We start from the raw sequence: 26,141 nt of genomic DNA on the forward strand, positions 1-26,141 counted from the left end.
TTTTTGTTTAAATTGCAGATAAAACTCAGAGGAAACTTGCACAGATGCTGCTTTGGAGAACTTTCAGCCCAGGTTGCAGAGCTGAGCCTTGGTAAACCTGTCTCTATTACAGCACATTGCCATACATCTAAGTGCATAAGGTTGGTGGCCTCCAGGATCCACACACCTTAATCAGAATGCTTAGCATGTTTACCATAAGTTTTAAAATCTGTTCTTTATCTATCAGTCCTTTTATAGCTTTCTAAGTTCATATAATGGCTAATATGCAAGAGTTCATTTTTAATATTTTAATTGATTTCTTTAATCAATTCTGAACTTGTATTTATTAAATACTTAAACTCAGTATTACCTACTCAATGCCTTTTAAAAGAAGAGAGTTTTAATGGAGAATAAATTGAGCCTTAAACAAATGGTTACTTCTGTATATTACCTCGCAACAGTGCTTATTTCTCTTTGCAAGGTTTTCTCCTACAATGTAGTTGGTCATTCTTTGAGACTTTTTGTTTACGTGTGACAGTGTCATGGAAAGATACTGAAGGCACCTCTGTTGTATGGATGTAGTATCCCTTTTCTTGGCAAAAGCAGCTGTGACAATGTGTTTGTAACCAGTCAGATTTGACAGTAGGGATTACTTGGAACGGGATATAAAGTCTCCAGCTGATGTTTCTCACAGTCTCGGGTTTCTGAATTGAACATGACAATTGTAGCATTGAAAAACGGCAGCACACTTTTCCTTCCACTGAGTTTCTAAACTTGCTTGTTTACAAATTGCTTCTCTATGCCTTTGAAAAGGGATAATGTATCCTTCAAAACAGGCTCTATGCCTACTCTGTCAGCTCAGCTTTGCCTGGCACAGTGAGACATCTAGTAGACCTCTGCATATGTAAATCTAATGCAAATAAGATCACTTTACATTTTATAGTTCCTAATATTTGTCTTTCTGAATAATATTTTAAAGCAATATTTGTTAAAGTTTTTCTTGCACTGTCACAAATTGCTTTTTAGTTTGGTTTTTTTTTTCCCCAAATAAACAAGTATAATATTAGAGACAAGTTGGTGTAACAAGGGGAAAAGCACCAGGTTTCAGTCATACTAACTGCAAGCGTGCTTTAAACAGCCATTGCCTTCCTTATTGTTTACCTGATCAACATTTTCTCTGAATACTTGAAAATTTTAACAATAACACAGGTATAAAGAGCAGAATGAAAATGTACAAAGAACAGACAAAATCTTTTTGTTCATCTTTATTAACGTGTTGCATACATGAGAGCTTTTTCTAGCAGTGGTTTAAAATGTGTAATTTTTTTTGCAGAAATTTAATAACTGCAGCTCACCTACTGCACCAAAGTTCTAGGTTTTTAGGAGCCCAGCTTTAGTCATTTGAACATGCTTCTAGAAATGTACATTCTTTCCCTGTAATAGCTAAATATCTATGAGAAAAGCTCCAGTAAAAGCAGTGATGGATATATGAGGTTAAGCAGTTGAAAACTCACAAATTGTATTGTGGATGATGGCATTTAAAACAATAAAAGATTACCGGTACAGTATCTCAATATTAATGTGTTTTATTGGTAATAATGCAGGCTGACTTTACAATATTAGCAGAAATAAAGATTCTGTGTCTACATTCAGTGTTGAATTTGAATCCTGAAACGAAGAGGACACCAGGATTTCTGCCTGGTTATTGAAACACCTGATTCTTTTTCTGTGGGGTTACTTGAAATATTTTTTTCCTGTTTGTACAAACTTTTTAAACAGGCTGAGGCTAATACTTAGGTTTGCACTTTAATATCAGAATTAAACCAAACCTTGTATTCAAAGTAGATTTTTTTTTAAGTGATGGTTGTTGATCTTTTTTGTAGGTTGTAAGGAAGTAATAGGATATGAAAGTAATTCATAAAGTTTCTAGTTTTCCTTTGTCTAAGAAGGAAAAAGTTGGTTGATATTGATCAGTGGTTCATTCCTATGGGTAGTTTTCAAAGCAGTGTTCATTTTCATTGACCTCAGCAAAAAAAAAAAAGAAAAAACAAAAAAAAACCAGAAAAAACAAACAAATGAAAAAAAACCTTTGAACTTGAACTAGCTTAGAGTGACAGGACTGGGAAGATGAGAGATGGTTTCTTCAGCACACTTTGGGGGGAAAAAGGGACCAAAAGTTTATTTAGGCTTCCTCAATAGTTTGCATGTGAAGTTGCTTATTAGAATAAGAGGCTAATAATAAATGCAATATGTATTGTCTTTACTATGGCATCTGTTTAGGAGTTGTTCAAATCACTGCAGTAGGGCTCTACAAATAAAAATGTAACCTAACATCTTGTATCTAATGTACTGTATCTTTATCAGTGATAGGTGAAATCTGGAATAACAAGTGCAAAAATGGAACAATTACCTATAATGCTTTGTAAAAAGTTTTTTCCAGTAGAATTCATTCTTGTCATTTTGTAAGACAACCCTACAGTCCACCTGTTTGTAACTTTTTTAATAAAATAGATACCTGTATTACCAAACTGGGGTGAGTAGTCTGTGTTCAGTTTCTTCTGGAGTGGGCTGAACTGACGAGCTGCTGCTGCTTTTTTTGTTTTGTGGGTTGTTTTTGAGGTTCTGGCTACTCTGAATGCAGTAACCACGTCTGAATTGGTGTGGGGGAACAGGGTGTGCAGCTGTGCCCCAGCTGGGTGTAGAGCTCACGGTCTTGGGTGCTCTGAGGAGAGAGAAGGGGGAGCAGGGGCTGTGCATCCTCTTCCTGTGCAAGGCAGGCACTCCCTGAGCTGGGGGCTGGTTCAGAGCAGCCTCCTCACAGGACATCGTGATGGAGCTTTGCTCAAAGGAAACCTGTGTTTGTCTTGTGTGAGTCTTTAACGTTCTTGTTTTCGTACAGGCTTTGTGTGTGAAGATGGCCGCAAGTCCTGACATCACCTTGCAGTGTCTGTAGCTGCCTGCCAGCCAGAGCTGACATCTTTCCACCACCCTGGCAGAGTGAGTGCTCCTGGAGCTCTGCCACAGGAGAGGCACAAGATTTTTCCAGAAAACCAAAGTGCTCAAAGCTATTTGATAACAATTATCTTAAATGCTCAGTAAAAGCCCTGAATTTGCCAAGTCAATGATTGTCATCTGAGCCCTGCAACAAAAAGTGCATCTTCCTCATGACATACAGTCTTGGCACGGACCTTTAGTGCTGTGTTTGTAACTGAAGCTGTGTGTTAATGGAAAATGTGATTTCAAGTTGAGAAAAAGTTGGTACCTTGGTACCTTCAGTCCTCAGCAGTGTGTCAACAGGCAAAACCACGTAGCCTGCTCACCACCCCTCCTCCAGCTGAAACAGTGTTAGCCTTATCTTGTAAGTGGATTTCTGTGTTGTTTCTTCTTCCTGCTCACACTTCCTCTGCTGAAATAGAGAAGTAGTTTCCATCTCGAGAGAAAAATGATAGAGAAGAGCAGGGTGCACTTCTAAGTGATTTTTGTTGAAATGTCTGCTTCCCTAACCTAGCTGAGAAGTGAGGGTGAATCTTGCCCTGTTCTTATGAGTGTCACTGGGGGTGGGAGCTGACACTTCAGGGTCTGCTTTGAGGTGTTGCTGTTGGGTTCATTGCTGTGTGAGTGACCTCTCGTGGTTTAAAAGAAGTCAGAATGCAGCAATAATACTCCCAATTCCTTATGACACTCTGTCTAACTAGGGAGGCTGCTTCCCGTTTCCACTTGTAGGTTGGGAAGTGATGTGGGTACGGTTATTAAGCCCTGGTGACTTACATCACTGGTTTGTTTACAGGTGACAGTGTAATACAGGCTGTGTTGGGGATTTTAAGGAAGGATATAAGATTCTTATTTAAGGCTATTATCATTCAAAAGTCTTGGTGCTCAGAGTGAACACAGACTTCTGTAGCATCCTTTGTTAAATAGGTGTGGCAAAGTCATGCTGCTCTGTCTGGTTTTGGAGCTGTTTATGTTGTGTTTCACAGCAGCTTTTTCTTTGGTCTACCAGGTCTTGCTATACAGGTGCCTGCAGAAATCTCCCAGTGTCCTGCTTCCCCCGTGCAGCCAGAGGCCAGGGATGTCCCCCCAGAGCCACCAGAGAGCAGGAGCCAGCTGCAGCACAGGGAAGAGCCCTGTCCCCACCCCAGTCCCCAGCCAGCACGGGTGACACGTGTCCCTGCCCAGGGCAGAGCTGGGCCCTGCAGCCCGGCTGTGTGTGCAGGGGTACAAGCCACAGGCACACACAGCCCACAGCCGGGACAGAGAGACCCTGCCAGGGTGAACCACCAGCCACACCTCGTGTGGAGCTGCACGCTGGCATCTGCCCCGGGAGGCTGGGCTGTAATTACAGTGTGAAACTAGGTGGAAGTGTCTAGTCTTAATTAAAATGAGATACGGGTTCCAAAGCACGGCGTGCTGACCTGTGTGAGGTGTGTGAGCAGGGACACAGCAGCCCGGGCAGCTGCTGGGGCTGGGTGAGTCACTCGCTGGCTGGAGGAAGCGCCGGCAGCGCCCGGAGCTGCGGGCAGGCGCTGTCAGGAGATGACGTGGCCCCGTGTTCTGCGCTCTGAAAGTGAAATAATGTGGGTTTCGGGTGCTTTACGTAGCCGCTTTTATCTCTGCCTGGTCGATAGAGCCGCGAGGAGGACTCTGAGCTGTAAATGAGCGCTCGGTTCAGAGGTGATGTCCCACGGGCGGTGTGTGTTGGTGCTGCTGAGGGCAGCGCTGACTGCAGCATTGTAAGGGATGAAACCTGTTCTCTCTGGAAATACTGTATGGAATCAGCTTACTTGCCGATGCTGCTCTCCTTCAAAGCTGTTTTCTTTAAGTCCCTCCAAAAGGTCTGGAGCAATAACTGAAATAATTGATGGGAAAGAGTCTCTCATGTCAGAACCTGTAAAATATTCACTCATAGGGGAGGCTTTGCTGTTTGTTTGGTTTGTGGCTCCTTGGTGTTCTGCTGGTTCAGTCTGAGTGTGCTGTGACAGCTCTCTTAGCAGTGCTTTACTTCCTCCTAAGCATATTTCTAGTGATTAGATTTGTGTAGGATTTGAGACTCTGTGACACTGCCAGTTTCTGGCTGACCTCAATTGCTGCCTGAGAAGGAAAATGGAAACTGTAGCACTTCCCTCCTGTGGGCACATGGGGAAGGATGTGTTAGAAATGTGGAGGGGCTTGGACTTGCTTGGAATCAAATGGACCAGTGTTGTAGAATAATTTTGAAATTGGACTTCTTGCATGTAAATAAATAAGTGGACTAGAACTTAAATAACAAAGTTGAAAAATTCTCAGACTTATGGAAAGGATTAGTGTTTCATACATTTGTGAGACTACAATGTAACTTGTTCAGTCTTAAGACTCATATTTCTACTAAAAGGTTTAACTGATTTATGACTACAACTCAATAAAGCAAACAATCATCTTTCTGGGAAATTTCTGGCTTTTCCAGAAATTGTTTCTTTTTTCCTGCCACTAGGCTGACTTCTAAGCACATAAAACTGTATGACTAGTTCATACAGTTTTATGTGCTTAGAAGATCTACCTTGACATTATGTTTAAGTTATTTGGTCAGCCAGAAAAGAGAAAATACACTTGCTCTCTGTGACATTCCTGAAGGGCTACTTGTCTTTTTGGGAACTGGCAAGATAGAATGATCAGTAATCAGCTTGGGATTCATCCTACTGCCAGGACAGATCTTAGACCCCTTTTCTTCAAAATTAAGTATTTCAATATATATATTGAATATATAATTTTATATATATATAAAATTCAAATTAATAATGACTGTGTAATCACCGACAGCCTGCCTTCTGTGGGAAAACCAAGAAGAATTTAACTGAATTTTCAGAAAGCTTATTTATGTTGGAAAAGAGAGAAAGCTGTTCACAGAGCAAGCCTAAGTGCTGGAGCATGTTGCAGCTATGTGGGGTGGTGAAGGATTTTCTAAGATGATATTGGATAACCACTGCTGGAAGAAGGAGTGTGTGAGGCGTGTGTGGCTCCTCCCTCTGTGTGTTGGGCTGTCATGTGGGATCTCTAAAGTCCCTTGCAGTGCCGTGTCTCGGTGGCCACAGTCACATTACTGATCCTGTCATCATTTTCCATTCACTGCTCCAGGAATTAGCACTCCCTTGCCAAATGCTCTAGGTCTAATCTCAGTAATGCAGATGTTTTAATAGGTTAGAAGAAAGGTTTTTAGCTGCAGGCCCTGCCCAGTGTCAGGCTGTGGTTAGAAGTGCTTGGGTGTCCAGCTGCATTCCTTTCCTTTCAGCTGTCTCTGAAGTAGTTGTCAGCACAGGATCATCCAAATGGCCCCATCTTGGGGCCCAGTTTAATAATGTGGAAAGGTTTTGTGAATGTACCCCTGAGACCTTGGGACAGTCACAATGTTGGAATGTTTCCTGGGTTTGGAAATATGTCTGTCTTGTAGCTGCCACCAGAAGGCCCTGGAAGAGGAGCCATTAAGTGGGAATCACGTTTGATCACTTCAAAAGCAGCAAGCTCCCAGCTTCCAGTGGATACTGCTCTGTTGTCCTCCACTGCCTTGTGTGAGGAGTGGTTTTGACATGCCTTTCCCTCTGCTGTGAGCTGTATTCCTGGAGTTTGGTGCACCCTGGTAGGACCAAAGTGTGATAAGGGTCTTTTGAGAAAGGAAAAAAGAGTGAGGGGTACAGAGGCTACCTGTGAGGGAAGTATTAATAAAACTCAGGATTCAAGATCCAAATGGTAGAATGTGTCTGATCCATTGGCCTGGAGGTACCTGGAGAACATGTGTGGTTCTTTGTCTAGCTGTAATCAGGACTTACTCAACCAGAGTTATTTGTCTTGAGCCAAGAAGAAAACCACATCTGTCATGCAAATAAGCAGTATAGTTCCTTAGAACCCTGTCCTTTCCACTCACCTGGCATTGCAGACTCCACTTGGCAGCTTCCTCAGACGAAGCCATTGGCTGTAGGAACCTTCCTGTTGCTCAGTGTGAAAAAAACAAAGGACAGCAAAAATAAAGGTACCAGCCCAGTGCTGTGCACTGCTACACAGGTGTGTGGTGAGGTGCCTCTCCCCAGCTGGAAATCACCGAGTGTTGTGTGATGCCCAAGTCCTTGGAGGCATCAGTGCTCCTTTGATTCATTTCAGAGGCTTTCTCTCACTGCATAAATTGCTTTCTCATGTCTTTGAAGTGACCTGTGTGAATTAAACATCACAGAGTGCTTTTTATAAAGCTGTTCCATCAACGTAGTGCAACTGGCATATCAAAAATGAGATAAAGTGCTCTGGATATCACCAGTCAGGGTGGTATTTAGTTTCTTGTACAGCTTGTGCTGTCATTTGTATTTGCTTACTGCAAGCTGCCTTCTGCAGTCCTGGTAATAGTTTATGCATAACATGTAAAATCTGAAAAAGGAGGGAAAGTCAGCAATGCCCGTTGATGCACGCTGGAATGTGTGATTGCTGGACTGACCTGCTCATCCCTGCACACCGAGTCCTCTCCTGGGTTTGTTGTGGGGTACCACCAACACCACGAGAGGGAGCGTGGAAGCAGCGAGAGGCTTGTCCTGGGATGGTCCAGCTGAGAGCAGGGCGGTGCTCCGGCCCTGGGAGTCAAACACAGCGCGGCACAGGCTGAAAACACAACAGAAATAGGAATAAATTTATATTTCAAGGCTTCGGGACTTCAAAGAATGTTTTGTACCTAGGGTTCATTTGTCTCAGGTGTCTGGAATTGTAGTTGTGCTTGGAGTCTTTACTGCATAATCAAGGTTATTTGGTATTTCCTGCTCTGTTGTTGCAGGTAGGTAAAAAGAGCACTTACCTTAGCTGCTGAAGCTGAAATAAAAATGTAATCACAAGAAAAAATTTTCTTTTATTCCATGATTCCTTGAGCATAAGATTATGCGCTACTTTTGCCTTGGGGAAAATGAGGAAAATGCTGCTGCAAAATGTCACCTTCTGATATCAAAATGCTGCTCAGAGAAGTCTTACCCTGCAGTTGGAAGGTAATGGGTGAACCCCACCAAAACACAAAATAAAAAATGCAATATTTCCATTTTCCAGAAATTACTTTGTGAGTAATGAGTTTTGGTACGCTGATGTCAGATTATTTAGCTGATGGTTGGCAAGCAGAATTTAATGAAAATGTTATATAATATCATTGTTTATTATATTTAACAAATAGAACAGTTTTGGGGCAGAAGTCTTTAGAAGGGCAGGACATGGAGAGTCAGCTCTAAGTGTTGAGATATGTTCAAGATATAATGTGGAGTAAATATAAAACAATGATCATTGTTAAAGGTTTAAGGGAAGGACCTTGTCCCTGGACTATCCCCAACTAGCATGTCTTAATCAACTGTGGTTTTTCCAGCCTGCTCCAGTATTCTGCCTCACAATTAAAGGGTCTTTCCTAGGACCTAACTTAAATCTTCCCTGCAATTTCCAGCAATCTCCTCATCTTCTCTTTAGCTTGGAACACAGCTGATCCATTCTTCTGGAGTGGCTCTGCATCAATCAGGTGATTGTTGTTCCTTTCTTCTCTTTTTAAGCTAAAAAAAAAGTCTTTTTTTTCAGGCTTTGTTTGTTGTTTTTTTTAACTTATGGGGTATATTGTATAAAAAGCTTAAAGCAGCTGTGTATAAGCTGGGACCCCAGCTGAGAGCGAAGCCATTCCTCCTGGAGGGGCAGCAGGAGGGGCAGCAGGTACCCTGTTGTGGAAAGAAATGTCCCTGTTTGCAGTGCTGGTGCCATGCCTTGGGTTCATTAACCAGCTGGGATGTCCTGTTGTGAGCCTGGAGCTGCTCAGAAGAACTTTGGCTGTGCCAGAGCCTGCTCTCAGTGATGTAGCCAAGAGCCGGGTTGCTCCCTGGCCCTGCAGCTGGGGGAGTTATGGCTGGGTGAGGAGGGAACGTGGATGTTCTCCTTGCAGCTCCAGCTGAGGAAGAGGAGGTGAAATGTGAGTGTATGAAAGGTCACAGCTGACCAGAGTCCACCTGGGTGAGTCCTGTCTGGCATTTCCAGTGTGCACTTCTGTCTGCTCAGCAACCAGCTGGGTGTGGGTTCTTGCCTCTTGGACTGTGGTGTTTAAAATCTGGCACATCTCTATTCAATGACTTTATCTATTCATCTTCATTTCCTTTCCTCTCAACCCAATTTGAAGATAAACATGACAAAGCCCAAGGGACAGCAATGCACAGAGCTGCAGTGATGCAGGGGTAGCATGTTATGTCCCTTCTCTGCCAGAGTTTGTTCCCTCACAGCCTGCTCCTCTCTCAGTGGGCAGTGGGGAGGTTTGGGGCATTTTCTTGCCCACCCCCAGCCCCAACCAGGACATCAGCTCTGAACTGGCTCACTCACTGCCCAGTGACAATGGCTCACCATTCCAGGAGGCTCTGCAGGGTGCAGCTGCAGTGCTCAGCTCTCTTCCCTGTCCTGCGGGCTGCCCTCACTCCAACACCAACAGGGAACAAAGGAGAAACCCCCAAACATTGGTGTGAGAGGGGCAGTGGGGTTTGGGAGGAAGGCAACTTCTTATTTCCTGCTCTGCTCAGTCCATTCCAGCAAGCTGCAGGGTGTTTGAGAGACTGAAAAAGACGCTGAGCCAGTGCATCCAGCCTAATATGGGATCAGAGGCTCTTGGTGGAAGAAAGTCCTTCCTGGGAGAGCTGGTGCAGGATGGTGCAAGGATGGTGGTGGCAAGGTCCAGAATATTTAAAATCAAGGGCTGAGCTGGCTGAATAAGGAGCCCTGGAGCAGAACTCACGCCACCATGCTGCTGCTCTGGCCCCACTGTGCTCTGGTGCTGCTGCTTGAGGTCCCCTCCCCACCTGCTTCTATGGCTGTGCTTGCCCTTAACAGGTTGTGTGTTTTCCTGCACCATTTTCACATTATCCCCTGCCCCTGCAGATAAGGAGAACATACATACCAGGCTGGACTTTGGCATTGGCTCAGGCCAGGAGCTGGAATTACTCCTGGTGCTCCCCTGGTGTGCTGCTCCAGCTGGCCCCCAGGTCACCTCCAGAAGAAGGAGATAGGTGGAGGTAGAACGTATTCTTCATCTGCTCAGACAGCAACAATCTCCATGCCCCAAGCAAGCCTTGCTTGTCCCACATCTCTTCTTGCTGTCCTTTTATCCTATGCCAAAAAGTTCCTGTTTACATGGTTTGATCCTGTTTGCTGCTGCTGGCTCCATGCTGTCTCCATGGATAGATTTATAGGGTGGTCAGAGGTCCTGTCTGACCCAAAACAGCCTTATTCCTTCATAGCAAGGTAGTGAAATAAACCCTTTTCTTCCACCCACAGCCCAACTGGCCGATGCCCAGCTTCTAACAGCATCTGTGGAGTCCAGGGCCAGTGCCCTTGGCATGCCAGGAAAGCCCCCAGCAGAGAGACTTGGCTTCTTCTGGGATCTGGGGGCTCTTCTATTGCACCCCATACATCCCTCCTGCCAGTCCAGTGTCCCTGCTGTGCTCCCAGTGCAGAGCTGTGCCTGTGATGTGAGAGCTGCTCCTCTCCTTGGTGACTGTCAATATTTGACAGCACAAACATTTTAAACTGCAGAGGAAAAGTGCACTCAGCCCCCCGGGATGGTTTGTATGTGATGCTGCCCTTCTCCTGTGACACAAAGAGCTCAGACCCCAGGGCCACGAGCAGTGCTGGAAATTTGGTCCTTGACATGGTGCTGGCACACGTGGCACAGCTGTCCCCTCCTGGAGGTGGAGCATGATGGACTCAGCTGCTTTGTGGAGCAGCTTCTTGGGGAAAAGCAGGTGGGCTTTGACTTTTAATCTCCTTTTTTTCCTGGTTAGCAGAAGACTTAAACATTTTTCTGTGGATAAAAAGCTCTATGGTCTTTCTCTCTGCACCAGAGATGACAAGGTATTATGTTGCCCTGATGGTCTCTGTCCCAAATATCCCAATATTTTGGGATATTTGGGAAGTGTAAGAGAGGCCATGGCAAATGGTCTGGAGTGACTTACAGTGGAAGTTTCAGTAGAATCAGGCAAGGGGGTACCAAGAAAAATCTCTGCAGCACTAAATGTGGCATTTTTGGTTTGCTGAGCCACGTTTCTATCACTCTAGGTCCCACACCACTGTGTGGTTGTGACTTTTTCCAGCAGCAACAACAATGATCTCCTGTGCCAGTCCAGTGCCTGCCTCTGTCACTGCTTCAGTGCATTTATTTCTGGAAGTGGGGGCTCCTGCCCAAAGGCTGCTTTCACCCAAAAGCTCAGTGAGGCGGTTTCTGATGGGTGAGAGGAACCAGAGGGGTCAGACAGCTCCTCCTGCCCCTACCTGGGGCAGAGAAGCAGCACAAGTGTCCCCACCACACCAAGCAAGGCTGCACACAGCAGCTCTGAGGGGCTCTGAGGGTGGGTGGCTGGCTCTGGCACTCTGATGAGTGGGAATATGGATTTTCAGATTTGAAATGGAAGCCAGTTTGTCTCAAAGGCTTGTGAGACCTCTCTAAGCTGCTCAGCCAGGGTGTGAGCTGGGAATTATGGGCAGGTTCTCCTCTGCCTGTGCAAGAAGGACTCACAACTAATTTTGAGTCCAGTTGGAAACATTTTCCAGTCTCTGGTGAAGTACATCCACACATCACTCAGTGGACAGGACATGATCTGTTCACCCCATGGAGCCAGCACATGTTCCAGCCAGCTGCTCTCTCAGTGCACCTTAACCAGAGCAGAGCAAGGGTGGCACTCACTGCTGGGTGACTTTGGCAGGAGAGATGCTCAGCTCTTCTCCCCCGACCCCGTGGTACCAAGCGTGGGCTTGCTTTGCCCTCGCATTGCTCACCACCAGCTGTAAGAGCTGAGTGTTTATCTCAGCCCCATTACTGCCAATCTCCCCCCTATTAACACACCCATAATTCACAGCCAGAAAATATCTTTTATTGCAGTGGTGACATTTAAACCAAGGGAGGCATTGGTTTGTTGCTTTTTTTTTTTTAATTAGTTTTTAGGCAGTCATCTCGTTTGCTCCAGCCTCCGCTCCACATCTGTGACTGCAGCTTTCTCCATCCAGCTGAGAGGGAATTATGTGTGCAAGAGGAGTCAGGGCTCCCTTCCCAGCTCCCTGCTCACACTGCTAGGGCTGCCGTGCCTGCTGCACACCCAGCTGCGTGCTCGAGGATGCTGCACCTCAAAGTCCAGTTCCTGGATGATTCCCAGAAGATCTTTGTAGTTGATGTAAGTGGCTATCGTATTCTTACTGATTTTTTTGTGATAATTATTAAGTCATTGCTTCTCTGAAGGATTGCATGGTCTCTGATAGATTCTGGTTTTCAGCTTTTAAAAAATGCCCCAGCAAGCAAACAAGAAAGCCAAACTCAAATTCAAAATTAAAGTTTATAGTATTAATTGGTAAGTGTATTTTGGTATCAACACACTCCTACGCTTCCCTGTTATTGGCATTATTTATGAAGGAGGAATGGCTTTTACTTACCTGGTGTGATCTTCAGTAAATCAGTTAATATGAAGCGATGGTCTTGACAAGTGCCGATTTCTCTCATTTGTCTGGCTGCCAGTGTAAACATTCAGCAAGGAAGTAAAGTCTGGGAACAGAACAAAAATAGCTTATTTGTCCAAGTTATCCCTGGTGAGAAACATCTGCATGCTTCCTGGGCATTCAGTTGAAAAAGAAAACTGTGTGATTTTGTGAATAGCTAAGGAAAAAAACTCTATCTTATTTTCTGCATGGCAGTGTCCCACAACACATCATGTAAATGTAAATTAATAATTTACATTTAACAAATACTAGCTCTGAACTAGGTTTAAAATGTTAAGTAGTCGTATCTATGGTGTTAGATTTATGCATATGTGTATAGATAACTGAAAGCAGGTATGTCTTGACTGTGTGTTAGAAGCATTATTTGTAAGTTTGATTGCACATTTACTGTTGCTTAGGGCTTGATAATCACAGTAGCTAATTGAATTAGCTAATTTAAGTAGATTTATTCTAGTACTTACCTGCATCTCCTGTGGGAGCAGAGTGTTTAATATAAAATGGTTCTTTTTTTTCAAGTTCTGTTGCTTTTCTTATCCTGTCCTCTTCTGTGGTTTACAGCCTGAGAACTGCTCTTTCAGATGCATGACTTCGTTTCTTTGACAGTATTTTGCACAAAAGAGGATTATAAAACAATTCCATTCCTTGACACAGTATGGAAATAGTTTAATTTAGTTTAATTAATCTATCCCAGTCCAGAAGTCAGCTTAAAAATGAGACTAGTAATTTTAAAATGCCTTCCCCTCCTCCCCCCATTGATTAGATCAGGTCATAGTGAGACAAAATTCAAAAGATGCTTCTGGTACAATGTTGCTGCACTTTTTTCCATCTCTGTTTTCTTATTTTCTCAAAACACAGCACTATAGCTCTGCACGACATGTCATTGCAGCAAATAGCTTCCATTAGAGGAACTCCTGGTCACTTCCTTTTTTAGCATGGAATGGTATTGGAAACCCCTTTTAGGCATTTCATGCATTTGCTGATGCTGTGTGGGTATGATAAATGAGTGGCTGAATTAGTGACTTCTCCAGTATAAAAGGAGTGCTTTGGGCTAAGTTTTGAGCAGATATTTTAAGCAACTCTTTCTAAACCCCTCCTGACTTTGGAAAGCTCTTTTGAATGGAAGTAATTCCGTTTAATGGGAGGGAAAAGGATAAAAGTGAGAAAACACAGAGGGCCTGATTCCCCCTGCACCTCATGCTCGGTGTAAATATCTCTACCTGCCTCACATGGGTGTCACAGCTGCTGGCACGTGCAGCAAGGTCTCATTTCCAGGCTGCTTTGCATGAGAACAAGTTGTTCCCCTGGTGCTGGATGCTGACCCAGGGATGCATCTGCATCCTTGCTGGGACCACTGAGTTCCCAGGATTTCCTTCAGCTGAGCACTGGAGGTGGTTCCTGGGGTAACAGGTCTGAGCCCCCAGGGCAGAGGAGGGATCATCTCTGAATGTCCCCACTGTGCTCTCCCTGCTGAACACCCCATGGCTGGGCCTGGGGTGCTGCTGGACAAACCAAAAAAGCCCAGAAAAACTATTTGCTGAGGCTGAGTAAAGAACAGAGTGTCCTGTGGTCACTCTGAGTGTCCCTTGTAAAGCTGGAATTCCTTGACAGGAGGTGTGTGGGCTTGGTGGCAGAGGAGCCAGGGCACAGGGAGCCGTAGGTGCAGACACTTTGTGCTGGCTGCAGCTCACCTGATAGGGCAGGCATGTCCCAAGGTGGTGGGATCACATCAAATCCCACGAGCTGTTGCTCACCCCCAAACCATGGGCATGGGTGTAGCAGCCTGTCCTATGGGAATGCTGCAGAAATGGGCTTTGCTGTTGGGCTGCAGGTGCTGCCAGAGTCCCTTTGGGGACATGGGCATGTGTGCCCCATGTGTTGCACTTGTTGCTGTCTACCTCTGGAAGTGCCTCTGGCTTTCTGATTCTGCTCACAGTCCCAGATGTTTTCACTGAGTGAAGGGCAAGTGCAGCATCTCCTTTTCACCTTCTGCTCTGGGGTTTCTGTCTGTGGGTGCTCACCTGGCCCTGCATCATTCTCAGAGGCACCTGCAGGCTTGGACATGGGACAAACAGCCCCACATGTCATGTTTCTGCCTTGCACTGTGCTCCTCCAGCACAGACCCCACTTCTCTCACTTGGTGCAGGGCAGGGCTGATGCTGCTGAGCATGACTCTATCCCAGTGCTTGAGGAAGCACTGGCCTCAGCGCCCCAAAATCCAGAACAGGAGACCTACAAGCAACACTCTTCAAGAGAAAGGCTCTGCTTCTAAAGCATCCCCTGCAGCAGCAGGGCTGTGTCTCCCAGTGAGCAGGTTTTCCTGGGTTTGGGGCTGCTCCTGTCCCGTGGTGACTGCCCTGGGCACTGCTGGGCTTGGAGCAGAGTGGGTTGCTCCCAGCAGACATATGGTAGGTAATAACCCAGTAAGAAATGCTTGTCTTTCCTGGCTGCCTGACAAAGGCCAAGGCCTTTCATGCTAGAAAATTCTAGCTTGGAAAAAAACATTTATAATTTTTTTTAATTACCCTTGTGATCCAGTAATTTTGAGGAGAACTGGGAGTGCTGCAGAGCAAATGCTGTTATTATGCTATCACTTTTCTGCAGCCTTTCAGCACAGAGCCAGCAATTTCATCCCAGGAGAAGCCCTGAAAGGTGGTTATTAGTGTGCATCACCACCAGCAGCCAGGTCCCTCCCGTCCCTGCTGGGGACAGCCACAGGGAGCTGCAGCCTGCCTTCCCCTCCATCACCCAACATGCCATAATTTAGCAGCTGTCTAACCTGGCCTCTCTGCTCCAGCTTGCTTTTGCAATAACCCATACTTCTTTTTGGTTGTCTGCTTTTCACAAGCTCAGGAAGGTGTACAGCGATTTTGTTGGGGTGGGTCACTGCCATTTCAATTTCTGGTGCTTTCTGGAGCATTTTCCAGAGTTGGGAGCCTCCTGGTTTCTGCTCCAGCCAGGTCACACAGCATGGCAACAAGTGAAGAAAACACCCTCCAATTGTTTCTGTTTATGTGAATAACTACAGCCTGGCCTCCCTTATCAGCATGTAGCACCACTTAATTCATATTGCTAAAGCCCATGGGTGACTCAGAGCCCAGGGCAGAGGATCTCTGGTCTGCTGTTAATTACCATTAACCATAACAGTGGCTCATCCCTGGCTGCTGGGGCACACGGACTCACTGCACAGGTTTGAGGTCTGCTCCCGTTGGCTCTTAATTAAGCACGTTTGCCATGGCTGTCCCTGGTTCAGGCAGGTGCTTGTCCTGGGGATCATTCACTGGTTTGCCAGGGACAGAACTGCCCAGACAGTGATAGCTGCAAACAGTGAGTCAAAACATGGTTTATTTTCTCTTGCTCTCCTTTCTGGTTTATGTTTCTTAATAAAGGAAAAAAGTGATGGGAAAGAATCTGATTTCCAAAAGCAGGGAACACAGCATGCAGTTGTCCTGTTGTACCTGCTGAGGCCAGCAGCATTTATTGAGTAAGATTTTGCTGCTGCATGGTCAGGAAAGAGGTAAAGGAAGGGAGCTGAAACTTCTCCCCATCTCTCTGAAATCCCATCACAGCTGCTGTCAGCACTGCTTAACCTGCTGCTTCTGTGCTGTGTTTGTTTGCTAGCAAAAATCCTGTGGGAAAGGGCTCTTCAACCTCACCTGCAGCCACCTCAACCTTGTGGAGAAGGAGTATTTTGGGCTGGAGTTTCACAGCCAGGCTGGGAACCAGGTGAGTGGGCCCCTGGAGCTGCCATCACCTGCGTGGCTGGGGGATTGCTAGCACCTCCCTGAAATTCCAAATGGAAAATTAAATAGAAAGTTTTGCCATGATGGCAGAAAAACCCTGAAAATGAGGGTTAGGAGGGGAGCCACAAGCCCCAGTGATATCTACAGCTCATGGGGTCTACCCACAGCCATCCATGTGGTGCTGCCCAGCAGGACACTTGTCACAGCAGCCAAGCTGGCCAACATTTTCATGTTGCATTCTATTATGCTGCTGCTTGTATTCCCCATCTCTTGTGCTCTTTATTTACCCAGCTCTTCATTGCCTTATTTCAGGTCTGGTTGGAACCACTAAAACCCATAACAAAGCAAGTCAAAAGTAAGTATTTCAAGAATAGAATTCTTATAAATCAGTGAGAGTCTAGCACAGATGCATTCATGCAGTGCTGTTGCTTGGGGACAGGATCTCTGGCTTCCAGCACTTAACCAAGCTCATTTTAGAGGGTGATGCTGGGCAGGATTGTTTGCAAGGGCACCTCAGTCCATACAAAATTCTGTGGAAATACCACTGCCTTTGCAATCTGGTATCTGCACCATTTTAGGCTGGAGCTGTTAATAACCTGGCAGCTTGGCAGAGGAGCAGGGGTGGCTGAGTGCTGGCAGTGTGACAGGTGACTGAGTTGTGGCTGTGCTGGCAGTGTGACAGGCACTGCTCCTGTGTGCCCTCCTTTTCCCTCTGCAGCTCAGAGTGGCCCAGGCACCTGCCTGAGGCAGGGTCCCCCCTCTGCCCCCCAGGCCCTGACACTCCTCCCAAGCCCCAAGAGATGCTGCAGAGCCTGACCTGAATTCAGGCCCAGCCTCCTCTGCCATGACCAGTGTAAACACGCTGTTGCTTTCAGCACAGGCCTCTTTCCATCCCCACAGTATTTTCCCCAAGTACATGACGGCTGGGAGGTGACTGAGAGCTTGGGGCCATGACCCCAGTCTTTGCCATGGAGAGGCTGCAGAACAGTGTTTGCATGAATTTCCCTGAAAGAGGAAAGCCTGATAAGGAGCCTTCCTTTTCTGGGTGCACCACAAATGGAATTGTTGCAGGCACCTATTTCCTTTACCAGGTGCCTTCTGGCCTGTCCCTCTGAGCCATCCCAGGGTGTTCTGTGACAGTCAGTGCTCACATAATTGCCTCCCTCCCTCCACACACTTTGCCTTGGGCTTGGCTGCTTGTTCTCACTCATCCCACAAAAAATCCTTTGCCCAAGCAGCCTCCTATGGAACTGTTGCATCCCAAATGCTTGAGGGGCTGAGTTTAACACACAGCCCCAGTGATGGCAATCACACCAAGGCTCTGGCCATGCTCCCTGGCACCATTTCATGGAAACTCCCCCTCTACAGGGATTTTTGCAATTTAAAGAATTGCTGGGGCATTTTTCTCTTTAGTATTCTTTAGATATTCAAATTTCTATTTGCATCCATTCGTAATAGTGGGGGCCTGGGCAGGCTGGTTTTGGGGGGACAGGCTGTAGTCCCTGATTTGTAAGGGTCCAGATTAATTTACTCTGTAAGGAGGCAGCATGTGTGAAAAGAGTTGTAAATGTTCTCAATAGACATGCCGAAGAAAACTTATGAAGATGTTGTGTTTTAAGATCCTAAGGAGGTTCTTTTCAAATTTATGGTGAAATTTTTCCCAGTGGACCCCGGTCACCTGAGAGAAGAACTGACCAGGTACAGTGTTTGTTTTATTACTTTCTTACCACACAGTTCTGTGTTTTTGCAGTGTGTTAATTTTTTATCTTTATCCACCCCAGACTGTCTGTGAGCAGTGGTTATCCAAAGTATTAGGCTTTACAGAACAAAACCAGAGAATATCTTTTCTTGATCCTCTGTTTTTAAACACAATCCACTTGAAGGATCAGCCGTCTTATGAGGCTGCAATTTGTTTACTGCCAAACACTTTAGCAGTTGTGCACAGAGTCTGACTGCTCAGCTTAGCTCCTGCCTCAAGCAGCGCTCTGAAAGAACGACTTTAGTTTTATTTTTAAAAATGACATTGTTAACTTTTACAATTTTAGAGAAAGCATTGCAAACAGGGACTGAGAATAAAACCAAGACGGTGCTTCTGCAGAATGTCAGCCCCAAGAGAGGCAAATGCCCCTCCAAAACAGAGAGGAATGTTAATTTTGAAATCTACTAATGAGCATTTCAGTGACAGTGCTGGTCATGGTGGTGCCCAGCTGCGGCCTTCTGCAGGGGCCGCATGCTCATCGTGTGCCGCTGCATCCCGCGGGCTGAGATACGGGAGCAGGCAGGGCCCTCACGGCCCAGCCCAGCCCCCAGCTCCCCCCGGTGCTCCTGTCCCCCTCCACAGGTACCTCTTCACCCTGCAGATCAAGAAGGACCTGGCCCAGGGCCGGCTGCCCTGCAGTGACAAGAGCGCGGCGCTGCTCGTCTCCCACCTGCTGCAGTGTAAGGGGAGCGGGTGCCTGCAGGGCAGGCCCTTCCCTGGGGACGGGCTTGGCCTTCGGGGGTCCCCCCGCACTGACCCCTCACAGGCTAATCCGCGCTCTCCCCGTGTCCCCAAAGCCGAGCTGGGAGACTTCCACGAGGAGACAGACCAGCAGCACCTGGCCACGCACAGGTACCTGCCCAACCAGGAGTACCTGGACAACAAGATCATGCACTACCACCGGAGACACAGGTGAGGGCTGCTCCGCCCCGCGGCCCCGCGGTGCTCTGGGCAGGGCTGGCATCAGCGGGCAGGGCAGGCAGGGGCTGGCTGGGACACCAGCACGGACACCTACAAAACGGCGTTTTTTCAGCCCGTTTCTGCCTTCTCACTCCTGCTGAGTGCCTTTGTGTCTCCAGAGGGAAGACTCCGGCCGAGTCGGACGTTCAGCTGCTGGACGTGGCCAGGAAGCTGGAGATGTACGGGATCCGCCCGCACCCCGCCAGCGACGGCGAGGGGACACAGATCAACCTGGCCGTGACACACATGGGGGTGCTGGTGCTGCGGGTGAGCCCGGGGCTCGGGGGTGGCTGCCAGCACCCAGGCGGGGCGGCCTCTCCGGCTGGGGGTGTTCCACACCCCGCGGGGGAAGGTGATGCTCCGGGACTCTGCCCCCCGTGCCCCCGAGCTGAGCTGGCCCCTGTCCCAGAGCGCGGTGGCCGTGTGAGCAGCACAGGTTCCACGGCTCTGTCACATGTGCTTACCGTGTAATCTTCCAGCGAAAATAGCCCCCCACGTCTGTGCAATTACATAACGCTGTAATCAGGGCCGAGCTGCACAGTAAATACAGATTTCCTCTCAGCCAGCATGAGGCAGCGCTCCGCTCCCACACCAGCTGATTTCAACCTGGGAACATCTTGTCACAGCAAAAAGAAACAACAGACCCAAATGTAAAACCTAGCTGTGGGTCTGCTGTTGGTAATTAGTGCTGCCAGACCTGGTTATTTATTCAGAGCCATAAACACCCCTCACGCATGACTGAAGCATCTGTGAGCCCATTACAATCCAGGCTCTCCCAGAAAGCTGAGGGGGTCCTGGTGTCACAAAGTGGACTAAGCCAGTTTTTCCTGGTTCTGCCATGGTGTCAGTGTTTTGTGGCTGAATCTCATGTCATACAAAATGGTGAAGGGGTAAATTGTGCTTGCAGCCTGTATAAACCAGATCTAAAGGTGCAGGGGTGAGCACTGCTACACTTCCCAGCAAAGGAGGGGAGAATTATTGCTTCTTTGGGGGGCTGCTTCTGCCTTAACTCACAGGCACAGATAGGACTCCCTCCCTTGATCTCTCTGAGGTTTGTCTGGGGATCCTGGGCTTTTGTGAAGAGCTGCAGCAGGCACAGTTAAGCCCTGAACCTCAATTTCTACTTTTCAAACCAGCTGATAGAGAGCCGAACACCAAATACCAAACCCTTTCCCCAGACCCCAGCAGCTCCAAGAGCTGTATTGGAGTCTCACACAGTGTCCTGTGAGCTCAGGCCTTGGCCCACTGCATTTCTGTATTTACAGGTTGCCCCATCAAGCTGTAATTGCTGTGTTTGTCCTTGCAGGGCAATACAAAGATCAATACCTTCAACTGGTCCAAAATTCGCAAACTGAGTTTCAAGAGGAAGCATTTTCTCATCAAGCTCCATGCAAACATCTCTGTAAGTACCATGCTGCAGGCTGGGCTCAGAGCAGACAGCTGTGGATGGAAGGTCAGGCTCACAGAGTCCCCAGTTTTGAGTAAAATCCATTTCCTTCTGCTTATGATGATGCTCCTTCTTGAGTGTGACATGTGCTACTCCTGTGTCCCCAGCGAGGTGACAGTGCACTGCCTGGAGCCACTGACAGTCCATATGACCCTTGGGGGATCAGGAGGGCAAATGGCAGAGCTTGTCCCATGCTCCTGACCCCGCCTGACTTGTCTCTGGCACACAGGAACTGTGCAAAGACACACTGGAGTTCACTATGGTGAGCAGGGACACCTGCAAGGCCTTCTGGAAGACATGTGTGGAGTACCACGCCTTCTTCAGGCTCTCTGAAGAGCCCAAGTCAAAGCCCAAAGCCCTTCTGTGCAGCAAAGGTTCCAGCTTCCGCTACAGGTAAATTCCCTGGGGAAATCTGAACTGCTGGGGCTGGGAAGGGCCTGGGGACGGCTCTGAGCCTCCCTTTTACGTCAGCCCTGTCTGAATCTGAGGGGGTGATAACAGCTACTTCTCCTGGAGAGACCCCTGCCTTGGTCCTGCTGCCCCCCTCACATGGGGCACAAGGTCTGCCCAGGGCTGGGGCTGATGGTGCTGCTGACATTTCTCCCTCCATGCTGCAGTGGCAGGACTCAGCGGCAGCTGCTGGAGCACGGGAGGAAGGCAAAGATGAAGAGCCTGCCCTTTGAGAGGTACTGGGGGCGTGGAGGGGGGGCAGTGCCTGAGGGGACTGGGGAGAGGGGAAGGACCCTCCTGGCCATGCCCCTACCCATGCTCTTGTCCTGCAGGAAACACTACACATCCCGCTATGATGAGAGGCAGTGCCGTTCCTCCCCGGACCTCCTGACAGATGTATCAAAGCAGGTAAGTCCCCATGGCACCGGTGATGGTTCTGTGCCAAGGTCTTGGCATTTCTACCCCAGCTGGATGAGCTCAGCTGGAGGCCAGGCCAGACCCTCAGCTCTGGGTGCTCCTTTTCCACTCTGCTCTGGGCACCCATCCCCTCTGTCCCTGCCCAGGTGGAAGAGCTGCGCCTGGCCTATGGCAACCGTGGCTCCTACCACGCCAACGGAGTGCATGGCTCCGAGCCCACCCTGGACAGCCGGCGCCACAGCTCCACCCTGGAGGTGACGTTTGCCACTGAGCTGGAGCACTCCAAGCCTGAAGCATCCCCCACCTTCCTGCCCCACTCCAAAAGCTCGTCTGCCTTCCCCCTGCTCTACGCCGAGCTGGAGATGGAGCGGGCGTGGGAGCCCATCGACCTCTTCGGAGCAAGGAATCCCTTGACGTCCTTTCGGCCCCACCACCAGTTCGCTGGGAACAATAAAAGCACCTCTGTGGGCAACATGCGGGAAGTGAGCTCCCGGCCGCTGGTGTACATGGATGTGCCCTGTCCTCTGCCCGTGGTGGCTCCAGCCCCCCCTGTGCTCTTCTACGTGGACAAGGCACTGCAGTCCCCTGGCCCTGCGCTGGCCCCTGGAGAGGACACAGCAGGACTGGCCGGTGCAAGCGGCCCCGTGGCAGCAAAACCGCCCCGACAGAGCCCGAGCGGGACCCAGGCTGGGCAGTTCCATTGTGAGGCTGCAGGCACGGCCATGAGCACGAGCACGGTGGGGGAGAGCAGGTCACTGGCTCGCTCCTTTGATTATGGCCTTCAGGAGCAGCCTCCGAGGCGGTCCTGGAGCCAGTCGGACATGAAAACCATCCGCTTCCCCTACGGCTCTGAGTTCAGGCCCCTGGGGCCGTGCCCCACGCTGAGCAGCCGCAAAGGGGGTGTTTTTTGGCACGTCCCAGCCCAGCAAGGGCTGGCTCCGGGGCCTCGGCGCTCCACTGAGCGCTACCTGGGCAGCAGCACCGAGTCCAGTGACTCTGACTCGGATCTGCTGGCCGCCGACTACTGCTCCCTGTACGGCCGCGTGCTGCGCTCACCCATGGCCCGCGTGCGGCTCTCCTCGGGCAGCCTCCAGCTGGATGAGGAGGATGAGGAGGTGTCCTTCGCCACCGGTGCTGCTGAAGAGAGGATTTCCAGAGGGGCCTCCAAGTATTTCACCTAGGTGCCTGACACCAGCCAGAGGCGGCAGAGGTGGCCAGTGCTGACCCAGGGTCAAAGAACGGTGACACTCTTTGTTTGCAGGTCTGCTTACAGCTTATGAAACATTGATGGGATTGTGTTGTGTGAGTGCTCTTAGCTATAGAGGATGTGTTAATGGACATCAGGGGCTGTGTTCAGAAGTATTCAACCCCTGCACCAAACTTGGAAGCTGGTTTGCCTTTGCCACCACACTTCCTTCAGGTCTTCCTTCAGCCAGAGGCCAGGGATCTCCTGAAGTCCCACTAAGCCCCTATGTCCTGCCCAGGCTGATGCCTGGAGCTCAGCTGCTGGAGTCTTCATCGAGGGGGAAGGAGAAAAAAAGACTTCTCACAGAATAGTTTCAGCTGCCCCTTTTCCCAGCTGCAGGGAAACACACTGGAGGGAAGGGTGGTTCAGGCCCTTTTGGAAAGGAGCAAGATCTCCATGGGAGGCTGCTCCTGGAGCTGATACCATATGGACAGGACAAAACCCCAGCACAGATCTCATCTCCTCCACCTGCCTCACCTCCCTCTAGTGCTGCAGGGAGCACCTGGCACTCGAAGACAAGGGTCTGTGTGTGCCTGTCTCCTCCCTGGCCAGTTTAGAGGATTATCCTTCTCCAGAAGTATCTCAGTAGTGTTTGTCAAGCTTTTAGAAGCACCCCATGGTGAGCACTGGGAAGTGGGCTCATACTCTTTAACTGCTTTGCTTAGGCTCATCTGGCAGCACCGTGACAGCCCCAGTACCTCAGTGCTCTGCTTCAATCTGAAGGTGAGAGATATGTAAGGGGGTTCTTTGGGGTGCTTTGCTTCCCCAAATCTGTCCTCAATGCAGCAGCATGGAAAAAAGGTAGCAGGAGCAGGTAGGAAAGGAACAGGCAGCTTCTTGGAAGTATTTTTTTTTTAAAAAACTTACTATTACCCTAAACCTCCATGAAATCTACTTGGAAATCTTGAGAATGACACCTCCATAAGATTTTAGGGGGAGATCTTGATAATTTTCTTTAAGAACAACCCTGTAAGTCTTTGTAGGACATGTCTGTAATCAGAGGGTCAGCTCAGAAAATCGACGGTGGAGGAACCACTGCAGCCTGCCAGAAGGATTTCAGAAACAAGGAAGCTGGGACAAAAAAAAATAGATTAAAATGTAGAAAGAACTGAGCTTTTGGGCCCCGCTCACTCTACATATTGCTGTCCTTTGTTTTAGAAGGTGGACAATAAAAAACAGTTGTTCACACTGGAATTTTGAGTTCCTCCTTCTACCCTGTGAAATCTGCACCCCCCCAGTCCCGCAGGCACCACTTCTACCCCCAGCACATCTTGCCCTGCACCCTCAGCTCAGGAGCTTCCCTCCTCAGTGCTCCAAGGAGCTGGTTTCCCTCTCCTGCTCTGCTGCCTGGCTCCCTCTGTGCCTTCGCTGTCCCAGCAACTGGGGAGACTTGTGGAGATCCCGGAACGCTGCTGAAAACAGCCACATTCTTGGTTGGTTGCCCAAAGAAATGCATTAGCCCAACAAGTGAGTACATTGTAAGGTCTGCTTCTGCTCCTAGTTACCCTGTGCTGAAGCTGTGAACTGCAGAGACCCCTCATGCTGCTCTGGCACATGTTCTACTGAAAAGAGGGATAATCCTTCTGGCTAGAGGGTTGTTTCTTCCCCATTCCCAAAGCTTTGCACCTTGGAAAGAGTAAGAATCACCGCTCAGTACAACACTTAAGAGTGGCAGTCTGTGGGCACAGTTTGATAGAGGGTTAAAAAAAGCAGCAGTGTTTGAAACAGAGCCCTGGGATACATCCACAATCCCTGTCAGCTCCTCACAGCATGGGTATGGACACACACCTTGAGCATGTCCCAGAGCAGCCACAGCCCCAGCACAGCACAAACACCCTGCCCAAATCTTCAGGAACTGCCAGGTCTGGTCTTTGGGACTATGCTGGGAAAGCAGCATTGGGAGGGAGAAACAAGGACTTGGGAACTATTTTTGGATTTTTCCATGGACTAGGGAGCACTAGGGCACAGCATGGGCACTGTGCCTCAGCACAGCCTACACATGGTCAACAATAGCAGAGGAACTAAGCAGCTCATCAGTAAGTGACACAAATTGTCATCTCCGAGCTAAATTCATTGTGTAAACCACTTTCTTGGGGCTGACTAAAATTAAGGAACAATCCCAGTAAGCAGTGGCTTGTCAAGGAACAATTGAAACAACCCTTGACTAAGTCCTTCCCCTTACTCCCTGCTCAGCCCTATTCACCCCTGAGATAAGACATCTATTTAAGCAATTTTATTTCCCTAGGGAAGAAAACAAGGATGGAGAGAGAATGTGGAAAGATTTGGTTTGCTGGTGGTGAAAAACAGACAGCAGAACCTGGAAAATGTAAAGTGTTACAGTCCTTACACAAAGGATTATTGAAGGGGAGAAGGCACTGCAGCATCACAATGGGAAAATACTAAGCTACTTAGTGCATTCAGATAGAAGTAACAGGTTTATATAAAAGAGATAACGGTTGAGACAAAATCAATAAAGCTGTGAAATAAGCCAACATACCACTAAAACTTTGCAAAGAGGAAAATAATTTTATTCCAGTGTTAAGTCATAAAACATTGTGATAAAAATCAGACCTTTAACAATCACTAAACTTGGTGCAAACACATTAAAACCTACACACTCTCCTATTCAGCTGTCAAAATTGCAAGGCAAGAGCAGGTGTGATGACACTACACTGCACAGAAATTAATCGAGGTCAGAGATCAAGGGCTTAAAGAATAGTTGCATTGATAAAGGACTCATCTACCCAAGAACAAATACATTATTCTGCAATTCAGACTACTTTGATGAGATTACTTCAGCAACAATTCTTCTCAACCTAGAGCAGGAAGCCTGGCCAACCAAAAGAGCAGGAAGATAGTTCCTGCATGAATATTTTGATCTATCTTTCCATTAGCTATCTGCCAGCAACAGAATACTGCTGATTAAGTTACACAGTTCATCAATAACTAACACGTGGGAAAAGGACAGCTCATTTCTGGAACCACCAATACCGATGTCCCTTCTTAGGAGCTAATTATAATCTTATAATGCACAGAGACTTCAAGCATATGCAGCACAATAAAAAAGCCTTCTTGAATGGACTGTAATACAAGAGAATGAGTCTGTTTTGTACACGTGGGTGAGTTTTTGCCATGCTGGCCCATGAGGTAGGTATGCATCCCACCCACTCCACAGGAAAAGAAGAGACACCATATTACAGTTGTAACTCAAACATGTCAGGTTCCAATTTCCCATGTCATTTGCTAACCCCACCTACCCAGAACTGTTCACAGAGTTGCATAGATTAAAGATCCTGTGTTAATGGGCCAGAGCCACCAGTTACAAAACCCAGGCAGAACTCCCATCAGCTCTTCCCTCAGACTTCCACAGAAAAAGAACACCTTAAGGGAAGTGACATAGAAGTAAGAACATGCTTTTGATTCTGAAAAATGCATATGGAGCTCCTTAAAATGAAATTTGTGTTGAGGCTACTGAGCTGAAAGGTGAGAGAGCTGCGGCCCAGGTCTTTGTGTCCCTTCAGCGCCCCATGCTGAGGCCAAAGGCAGTCAGAGCTGTGACAGAGCTGTGACAGAGCTGTGACAGAGCTGTGACAGAGCTGTGACAGAGCTGCACTGCTGGACATGTCTGAGCTCACACAACCCAGAGGTTCCCCT

The 26,141-nt window shown here is 48.0% G+C and overlaps 2 protein-coding genes across 4 annotated transcripts in view; both read left to right on the forward strand.

The window, feature by feature from the left end:
• Positions 1 to 2,507, forward strand: part of RAP2C (RAP2C, member of RAS oncogene family) — a 9,917-nt gene extending 7,410 nt beyond the window's left edge. The window contains exon 3 of the mRNA XM_015626183.1: positions 19 to 2,507. The gene's annotated coding sequence lies outside the window, so the exon portion shown is untranslated. The remainder of the gene's footprint in view (positions 1 to 18) is intronic.
• Positions 34 to 23,681, forward strand: FRMD7 (FERM domain containing 7). 3 transcript variants are annotated; one of them, XM_015626175.2, is made up of 14 exons: positions 34 to 140; positions 2,879 to 10,727; positions 11,917 to 12,149; positions 16,087 to 16,191; positions 16,521 to 16,563; positions 17,828 to 17,906; positions 18,550 to 18,647; positions 18,765 to 18,879; positions 19,047 to 19,194; positions 20,234 to 20,329; positions 20,604 to 20,767; positions 20,992 to 21,060; positions 21,157 to 21,232; positions 21,388 to 23,681. In XM_015626175.2, exons 3-14 carry the CDS (start codon positions 12,093 to 12,095, stop codon positions 22,420 to 22,422), a joined length of 2,085 nt encoding a protein of 694 aa, XP_015481661.1. In that variant the 5' UTR covers positions 34 to 140; positions 2,879 to 10,727; positions 11,917 to 12,092; the 3' UTR covers positions 22,423 to 23,681. The 3 variants fall into 3 exon arrangements, with proteins under 3 accessions (XP_015481661.1, XP_015481663.1, XP_015481664.1); XM_015626177.2 differs by having other exon boundaries at positions 17,873 to 17,906; XM_015626178.2 differs by lacking the exons at positions 34 to 140; positions 2,879 to 10,727; positions 11,917 to 12,149 and having other exon boundaries at positions 16,125 to 16,191; positions 17,789 to 17,906; positions 18,550 to 18,879.
• Positions 23,682 to 26,141: the final 2,460 nt, after the last annotated feature.

Source organism: Parus major, chromosome 4A, assembly GCF_001522545.3.
Source record: "Parus major isolate Abel chromosome 4A, Parus_major1.1, whole genome shotgun sequence".
NCBI lineage: Eukaryota > Metazoa > Chordata > Aves > Passeriformes > Paridae > Parus > Parus major.